At 27.5% G+C, this 8,765-nt stretch overlaps 1 protein-coding gene and 1 long non-coding RNA gene across 2 annotated transcripts; one reads left to right on the top strand and one right to left on the bottom strand.

The window, feature by feature from the left end:
* Nucleotides 1-6,465: 6,465 nt before the first annotated feature.
* On the bottom strand, nucleotides 6,466-6,974 carry LOC124434351. Its single transcript, XR_006944752.1, has 3 exons — nucleotides 6,956-6,974; nucleotides 6,727-6,868; nucleotides 6,466-6,646 (listed from the first exon to the last, which is right to left on the bottom strand). It is a non-coding gene; the product is annotated as an uncharacterized LOC124434351 (long non-coding RNA).
* A 5-nt stretch (nucleotides 6,975-6,979) lies between these two features.
* On the top strand, nucleotides 6,980-7,908 carry LOC124435152. Its single transcript, XM_046985101.1, has 4 exons — nucleotides 6,980-7,227; nucleotides 7,301-7,472; nucleotides 7,574-7,734; nucleotides 7,811-7,908. Exons 1-4 carry the CDS (start codon nucleotides 7,197-7,199, stop codon nucleotides 7,906-7,908), a joined length of 462 nt encoding a protein of 153 aa, XP_046841057.1. The 5' UTR covers nucleotides 6,980-7,196.
* Nucleotides 7,909-8,765: the final 857 nt, after the last annotated feature.

Below are 8,765 nucleotides of genomic sequence, written 5' to 3'. Positions count from 1 at the left end.
AAAAAGAAAAATAGAATAATGTGTTTTTTTTTCTTTTTATTTCTTTAAGTTCTTTCTTAATATATCTTTTATTTTCCCTCTTTTTTTTCTTCTTTTATCGATTGAATTTCTTCTTCAATTTTTCTTTTTAATTCTTTTTTGTCTTTACAACAAATGTTTGTATGATAATCAATACTTTCTGCTCCAGTTAGTGTTGGTAAATTTTTCAAACTCAAATAAATTTCGTAATCAAAACATATTTTGCAATAATAACAATATTTATAAAACAATTTTCTGTATTCTGTATTGATTTTGCTTGTATGGTATGTTTTATATGACATTTAAGTTTTTTCTTTCCTTTCTTCTTCAATAAAACTAATTTCTTCCTCTATTTTTTTTATTTCTTCTTTTTCTTTACAGCAAACATACAAATGATGAAAAACACAATGTGTTGGATTTTTTGGTAATGAAGCACTATATAAAGCCTCCATTTGATATCTTTGACATTCTTTACAATAAAAACAATATTTGTAAAATAATTTTCTATATCTTTCATTTGCAATACTATTTTTATTTCCATCCATTTTTCCAAAATAAATCAGCTATTCTCCACTAAATGTTAGTATGAAAATGAATAAAGTTTACAATTTAATGAGGTTACAATAAACTATCATGTTTTTTTTAATTTCTATTTCTTTCTTGTATGCTTTTTTATTTTTTTTCCTTCTTTCTTTTTCTTTTTCGATAAATTCAATTTTTTTTTGAATTTTTTTCTTTAATTTTTCGTTTCCTTGACAACAAAACTCTGCGTGATGCTTGATAGAATCTTCAGTTGTTAATGGTGCACGTCCATAACACAATAATTTAATATTATGAGTTTGACAAAATGAACAATTAAAACTATATTTATAATGTAATTTGATGTAGAGCTTAAAGATGTGATCATAGGGTATAGTTATTTTACTTATTTCTCTATTAGAATTTAGTTTCTTTATATTTTCATCAACTATTTCTTGTTTCTTTGCAAAATATTCTTTTTCTTCTTTGTTTTCTCTGCAGCAATTGTCAGCATGAAAATGAATACGTTGTAATTGACTTGGAAATGAGTATAAATTATGATGAATTTTATATTTTTGACACGTTTAACAAGAAAAGCAATAATTATAAAATAGATCTCTATATATTGCATTTATGCTAGCAATAGACATTTTTACTTAAGTTTTTTATAACCTGTCTATTAGTAATGAATACTAATACAATACTATTAGCAAAACTATCTATATTTTCTTTCTCTTTTAAAAAAATTTACATGAGGTTTTAAATAGCGATCTTGCCATTTTTATTTCTTTAAGTTCTTTCTTGTATATTCTTTTATTTTTTTCCTTTTTTCTTTTTCTTCTTCGATATATTTAATTTCTTCTTCAACTTTTTTCTTTAATTCTTCATTTTCTTTACAACAAAATTCTGCATGATACTTGATAGCATCTTCATTTGATAATGGTGTATGACCAAAGTAAATTAACTTAATTTTATGACTTTGACGCGATGAACAGGAAAAACAATATTTAGAATGTAATTTGTTGTATAGTTTATAGATGTGTTCATACCCCATATCTATTTTTGATTATAAAATTTTACATTACAGTGTTTATATAGTTTTGTAATAATATAAAGTGTTTTTTTCTTTTTTCCATTTTTTAAATTCTTTTTTAATTTTTTTTTATTTATTTTTTTTTTGTATTCAATATGATTTATATGGATAATAATAAATTGATTAAAAGATAATTCACTTTTATATTTATAATTATTTGGTAAAAAATAGATATATATATACATTTACTACAATTAAATTCAGTTAAAAATTCATAAATTTTACCTAGTTCATTTTTTCTCATTTTATTTTATATATGTGTGTTCTTTTCACTGTTTCTCTTAACTCTATTAACATAATATGGAACAAAATTTAAAAGGAGCGCAAACATAACTTTCTGAATGGGAAAAAATACCTGAAAAAAAAGGAAAGATTTTCTAAAAGATATGATTGTCTGTAATGAGAAATTGACTTCTTCTATTCATGATTATATTCGGATTATTAGATATATTTTGTAGAATGAACAATTGTACAACGATTTAAGAAATACTCCATGGTATAATAAAGAAAAAAACGAAGAGGTGTTTTTCGACTTGAAGAAATATAAAGAAAATGAGCACGATATGTTCTTAAAGAAAAACGTAAATAACGAAGTATTTATTTACTTGGATGGTTGTTGTTATAAACATTTGTTGTAAAATTTACTATTCAATCATATCAATAGTATCGTTGTATGAAGTTTTGGTTTGTATATTTATATAAAGATATCAATGGCATCTATACCTCCTGAAACTTTGGAAAGAATAAATAAAGCTTACGAGGAAGAAGAAGAGAGAAAAAATTTTAAAAGAAGTGGTGTTAGAAAATGAAGTTACTTTATGTTCATTAATTCATGGTTATATCGATTTGTTAAACGCTTTGTTAGTTTCTTCTGATTTATATAATGATTTAAAAAAATGGCATGGAGAGGATTTGAAATTCTCTAATATTGTTGGAAGTTATTCTCAAATGTATGTGAATACACTCAAGAAAAATGAAAAAAATCAAATTTATCTACCTTTTGGTTTTTCTGATTCCACGTATAAAGATCAACGAACAAATGAAGACATGAACAAAAATGGATGAGAACTTTTTACTTGTAGATAGTGTTTTAACCAACGAATATTTTATAGAATTTACCATAAAAATGATGAACAATATGATTATTTTAAAATATGTATGCAATCTATAGACAATACTGGTATATATAAAGAGGACGCTTGGATTTGTAAACAAAAAAGACATGGTTTAAGTACAGTGAAGGAATTATTAGAGAAGATAAAAATATTTTAAATATGGATAATGAAGAGAGTTTTGGTGAGAATATTATGCGGTATATGAATAGATTTTTTGATTTATCTCGTGAGACTAATCAATACTTTTTTGACGAATATTTTGAAGCTGTTAAAGAAAGAGAAAAAGATAAAAAAATTATAGCTGAAATATCGCTCGAAAATTATAGTAATCAAGTTCAAATCACAAATTACGTGTTGGAAAAAAATATCGTAGAACAAAAGATAAAGGATTTAGAAGAAAGACTTCGAATTGCTGAAGAAAAGAATAAAGATTTTGTGGAAAGAGAAGAAACATTATTTCTAACTATTGAAGAAATGAAAATAGTAATTAAATCTTTATGTGAAAAAAAAATGAATTGCTTGATATAAATAAAACATTGCTAAAAAAACTTGAAGACAAAGACGATATCCTAGTAGTTGATTAATACATATATATACTCATAACTGTATTAAGTAGAAAATTTTATTATATTTTTTTTATTTGAGATGGATGATGTCAACGAAAGTTTTACGCCTGTTGCATTTAAAAAATTTTGTAAAGATATTCAAAATGAAAATAAACTTTTAAGAAAAAAATTGCATTGTATTCAAAACTATGAACATGATGCAGAAAAATGTGGAAGGGTTCAAGAACAAAACCATTTATTAGTATCTTGATTAAAAAAATTAGAAAAACAAAATGGTGAATTAATAACTTTAAATCTAGCATATAAAGCAAGAATCGATGTTTTGGAATATGATCATTTTTATCATGAATTTATTTGGAAAAATTTTCCTTATGAACATTTTATAACTATCGATTCAATTGATGGCAGATGTGAATAAACAACAATTTTATAGGGATTTTATTTTATTTTTTCGGGATACAATTGAGGAAAAATCTCAAGAAGTGACTGCTTTAAAATTAGATGTTGAAAAATTGAATGTAGAGATTGAAACTCTTAACCACAAGATTAAAGAGCAAGATATTATCATAAAAGAAAAAGAAAATAAAATTATAGAGTTAGAGAAATTGATAGAAGAAGAAAGAAAAAAAATATTGAATAAAAATGGAAGATAATCATGATGATTGTGATACTATTTATAATTGTTTTTTGTTTATATTATGTATTATTTTTATTATTTTAATTTATGTTTGGGCGTATATATAAAGAGCAATAAGAACAATAAGAACGGAGAAATGGATGATTCCTACATTTGTCTTTTACTTATATCTGGTTGTATTCTTCTTAAATTGAACGAAATACATTCAACGAAAGTGGAATTTTTTAATAGCAGGATAAAGATATTGGAAGAAAATATCAAGGAATTAAAGATTTTATTTGATGGACGTTCTTGTAGATGAATTGGTTATAACATTTCTTTTTACATTATTATTTTTTTCAATAATTTTATCATGGTATATATGCTATCACTGTTATATTATTGAAGAGGGATTTATGAAAAAGATAAAATACCAAGAAAAGAAAATTCTGGAGATACAGAAACTTATGAAAAATACGTGTTTGTTAGAAGAAGGAACTATCTGTATTGGTGGTGGTGATGAATGGGAATAATTTAATTCATTGTTATTTTAATGGAATTTATTTGTTTCAATTCGACGAAAAATTTTTTAAAAAAATTTTTTCTAAGAATTATATATTTGACTTTTTATCAAAGAATAACGAGTTGAAAATTACTGATCAAAAAAAAATTTATAATTTTATTTTAAAATATAAATCATATCTCAGAGCTATAATAATATTTATATAAATGAACAAAATATATAGAAAAAATATTGGTAAAGAATTATATTTTTTAAGGGACCATATATTAATATAACAAAATGGAATGGGATTAATGAAAACATTTGTTGATAATTTTGTAAAAAATTGTTGATTTTTTGTAAAAAATAAGAAATTGTCGATTTTTGTAGGGTATATATTCATCTTATTTTTCATGTTTTGTATCATTTGATTTTATATACTTTCAAACAACACATCGATATAAGTTTATTTAAGGAAACGTTTAAACAAATGGCTCAAGAGTTTAACCTTTATAAAAAAACTTTTAGAGATTCAATAACGGTTTTACAAAGTTATACGAATGGAAAAGCAATCATTGGAAATAAAGTATGCAGTTTTAATCGTTTTAGTAAGTTATGTTATTTTTCAAAATCTGTTTACTCTCCATACAATGATGGGTTGTGTTGTAATGGCGAGTTGCAAATGAATTTGCAAGCATGTGAAAAATTAGCAAACGTGTTGAATAAAATTGCTAATAAAGATGAAGGGGAAGATTTGTATGAAGTTTTGTTTTCATCTAACGAAAATCGTGTTATTTTGGAACGTGAATCAGGAAAACTTATTTTAAAAACACAAAAATCATCTCGTACTGTTGATGAAAGTGTAACTATTTGTGTTGATGATGATAATAATGAGTGGGATGAATGTTTCAAAACAAGCGATCTAAATAATATTTCTATGGTTGATTGGGCGGATGAATTTTACAAAGTGTATTTCCCAAAAGATGACGACTTAAAATCTATATCACAAAAATTGCGAGAATTTGATGCATCTTGTCGTGATTTATTAAAAAGTGAAGAAGAGAAGAAAAAAGCAACCAAAGTAAAGGAAGTTAAAGAAAAAAAAGTAAAAAAGAAAAGACGAAAACTGTATCAAGAAAAAAAAGAAAAATGAATGAAAATGGAAATGATATTGAAAATGGTAATGACATTGAAATTGATAATGATATTGAAGCTATTTATATGTTGAAAGAGTTTTCTAATAAATTGGATATTTCAATATATGATTGCATTGTTTATCATAGCGAAATTATGAATGAAATTTTAGAGGAAAAAATGGGAAAGAAATATGATTTTGTAGAAATTTATAAAAAATATGGAAATGATGAAATCGAAAGAATATATAATGACATTTTTCTTTCAGTGCTTGATTATCACCATCCTCTTCCAACGATTGTAAATGATGGCAATGAGGAGAACGAAGAAGAAGACTAATTTATTTAATGACGATTATATAAAAAAAGCCGCAAGATTATTAAAAGGTGAACATTTAGAAGATAATGAACAAAATATATATAATTTGTATCAAAAGAAAAAGAAAAAATATTATCGATTAAATATAAATGTATGGAAAAGAAATGATTTGTGGAGTATTGATTTAGCTGAAATGAAAGATTTGGCAAGATATAATGATAATTTGCGATATTTGTTATGTGTAGTCGATGTTTATTCAAGATATGCATTTGTTCGTTTATTACAAAATAAATCTAGTAAAAATTTTATGAAAAAATTTGAAGATATTTTATTGAAAGAAAATGAATTTCCTAAAAAATAGTATCGGACGAGGGAAGTGAATAACAATATTAATTTTAATGATAATATATATAATAATAATAATAATATTTATTGTTTTAATATTTAAATATCTTATATGATCTTAAATATGTTGACTTTTGGGCAACTTGGTCTTTGCTGCCAGCATCTTGTTTAGTGGTAGTAGCCCCAGCAAAGTTGTTCAATTCCTTCGTCACTCAGGCATACAATTTCTGTCGGAGCGCACATATAGCAATATTCAAACAGCGTATTTGATACCCAGTGTTTCAAATGTTTGGCATATGAACCAAAAGCATCTTCTAGAATCAATCAGAGAAAGGCACATTAACCTTGAAGGAGATGGAAGATGTGATTCGCCTGGATATTGTGCCAAGTATGGGTCATATAGCTGCATGGATTTGGAATCTAACAACATTTTAGACACACAACTTGTTCAGGTAACAATTCTTCAACAACTGTACATAAAAGATGGTTAGAATACTCACATAATTATGTTACACAGTCCAATGAAGTGACGAACTCTGGAGCAATGGAACTTGAGGGATTAAAAAGATGTCTGGCAAAGTTTGATGAAAGTGGGATGAAGGTGAAGTCAATGACCACAGACAGACATGCTCAAATCAAATCCTACATGTCAAAACAGAGACCAAAAATCGAGCACTACTTTGATGTATGGCATGTAGCAAAAGGTATAGATTGTCATAACAAACCAACCTTTTACACATTTCATCAAATTCCAACAGGAATCAAAAAGAAAATTTTGGCAGCATCAAAAAAAAGTGGTTGCAAATTATTGTCGGATTGGGCCCAATCAATTTCCAACCATGTATACTGGTGTGCTGCTTCCAGCAATGGTGATGAAGAACTTGTCAAGGCAAAGTGGTTGTCAGTTCTCAATCATATATGTGACATCCATGAGGGACATAGTGATGTATTCCCAAAATGTGAACATGATATGTTAGAGCCTAGAATGTGGATAAAAAAAGGTATTGTAAGCAAATAAATTTCAAAGTAACATCAACATTCTTTTTCTTTTTGTTAACTAACTTCTGATCTTAGGTTCAAAAGCTTATGTTGAGCTGTCTTCGATTGTTGAGTCCAAGTATCTCATGAGAGATATTGGAAAACTCAGCTATCAGAAGCAGACTTCATCCATAGAAGGTTTCCACCGAGTGGTGATTCTTTTTGCACCAAAACATACCCATTTTTTCTACAGATCAATGGAAGCAAGGTAATATAATTATGACTAGTGTATGATTACTTAAAAAAGTCATCATTGCAAAAGCAATAAGTTGCAATAGTTGTAAACATAAACTTAACATTCATTTGTAGATTGTTTATTGCTGCTCTTCATTTCAATGAGAATGGAAATAAACCTCAGAAAACGAAGAATGGTGGGCAAACAGAAGAGGCATTGATTTGGAGAGTGGCTTATTCAAAGTCAAAAGAAGGACAAGGGGTCATCAAACCAGTGAAAGTTGACAGCACTTATGGTTAGCACAGAAAAATAAACTTACCTTTTCTCAAAGTGCAATGCAAAGCCAACATAAATAATGATTTGCTTTTCAGGATATGTTAAGGACTTGATGAAAGAAGTTTTGTACTGCAGATGTGAAAGAAATACCTGTCCCATTGACTCACCACAAATCAAAAATCAACAAAGCTGAAGCGATTGAGCAACATAAATCTCGCTTTAATAAATAAAAAGAAATAACGTCCCACATGAAATAAACATAATTACAAATGAACAGACTTTGTCATACGCCATAAGCCCTACCATTCAGTAGTGTTGAGCATATTCAAATCCTTTGTATTCTCCAGAAGGCGAAGGAAAATGCTTTCCGGATTTTGTCCACAGCACAAGAAGGTATGGGTAGTCGGTACTTTTTTCCCAACCTGCCATGCACCCAAGCCGTCCACTGTCGGTAGGCCCTGTAGCGTAATGCTCTGAACGATACAAAATTTTTTCTAAGATACTTATCGGCATTATACACTTGTCGACATACACGTAATTACACTTCTAAGGTAATATTTACTCGTTTTCTTCACTCTCAGGCATTGGTCCAATGTCATGTGTGTACACGACCATAGCTGTTTTTAAGACAGCTTCGTTTGTACATACTGTGGCAAACTCTTCCTCTTGTGTGATGCAAATATGATCGCCATGTATCAGAGGATCAGCGTTGTTTACCTCTTAAAAACATATACTTTCCCGTCCTGTACTCATGACCACACAAAAGCCACACTCGCACCTAAAAGATAAAAACATTCTTTCTACTTGGGGAAAAACAATGAAGCATCAATAAAATGCAACTATCCATTCAACATTTCCAATTCTGTGAATGTATTCATCTTCGCTTTCCGATGACGAAGAATTGTCATTACTATGACCACCTTCCGCGTTGGCCAAAGGCTCAAACATGTAAGGTTGTACCTCATTGTTATTGACGACATTATCATAATCGGCTTCTTCAGAAGAATCCATTAATTTTTGTTAAATAAAAAACAGTAATAGCAAGCCGTG

The sequence above is a fragment of the Xenia sp. Carnegie-2017 genome, unplaced genomic scaffold, assembly GCF_021976095.1.
Source record: "Xenia sp. Carnegie-2017 unplaced genomic scaffold, XeniaSp_v1 HiC_scaffold_14, whole genome shotgun sequence".
Taxonomy (NCBI): domain Eukaryota; kingdom Metazoa; phylum Cnidaria; class Anthozoa; order Malacalcyonacea; family Xeniidae; genus Xenia; species Xenia sp. Carnegie-2017.
Note: the sequence above shows the minus strand (reverse complement) of the source record. Positions and strands in the feature narration are given on the sequence as shown.

Coding starts and splice junctions, on each gene's coding strand:
- LOC124435152 (XM_046985101.1), top strand. CDS start 7,197: ATGTTAGAGCCTAGAATGTGGATAAAAAAAG. Junction 7,228..7,300: donor TAGAATGTGGATAAAAAAAG/GTATTGTAAGCA, acceptor TTCTGATCTTAG/GTTCAAAAGCTTATGTTGAG. Junction 7,735..7,810: donor GAAAGTTGACAGCACTTATG/GTTAGCACAGAA, acceptor TTTGCTTTTCAG/GATATGTTAAGGACTTGATG.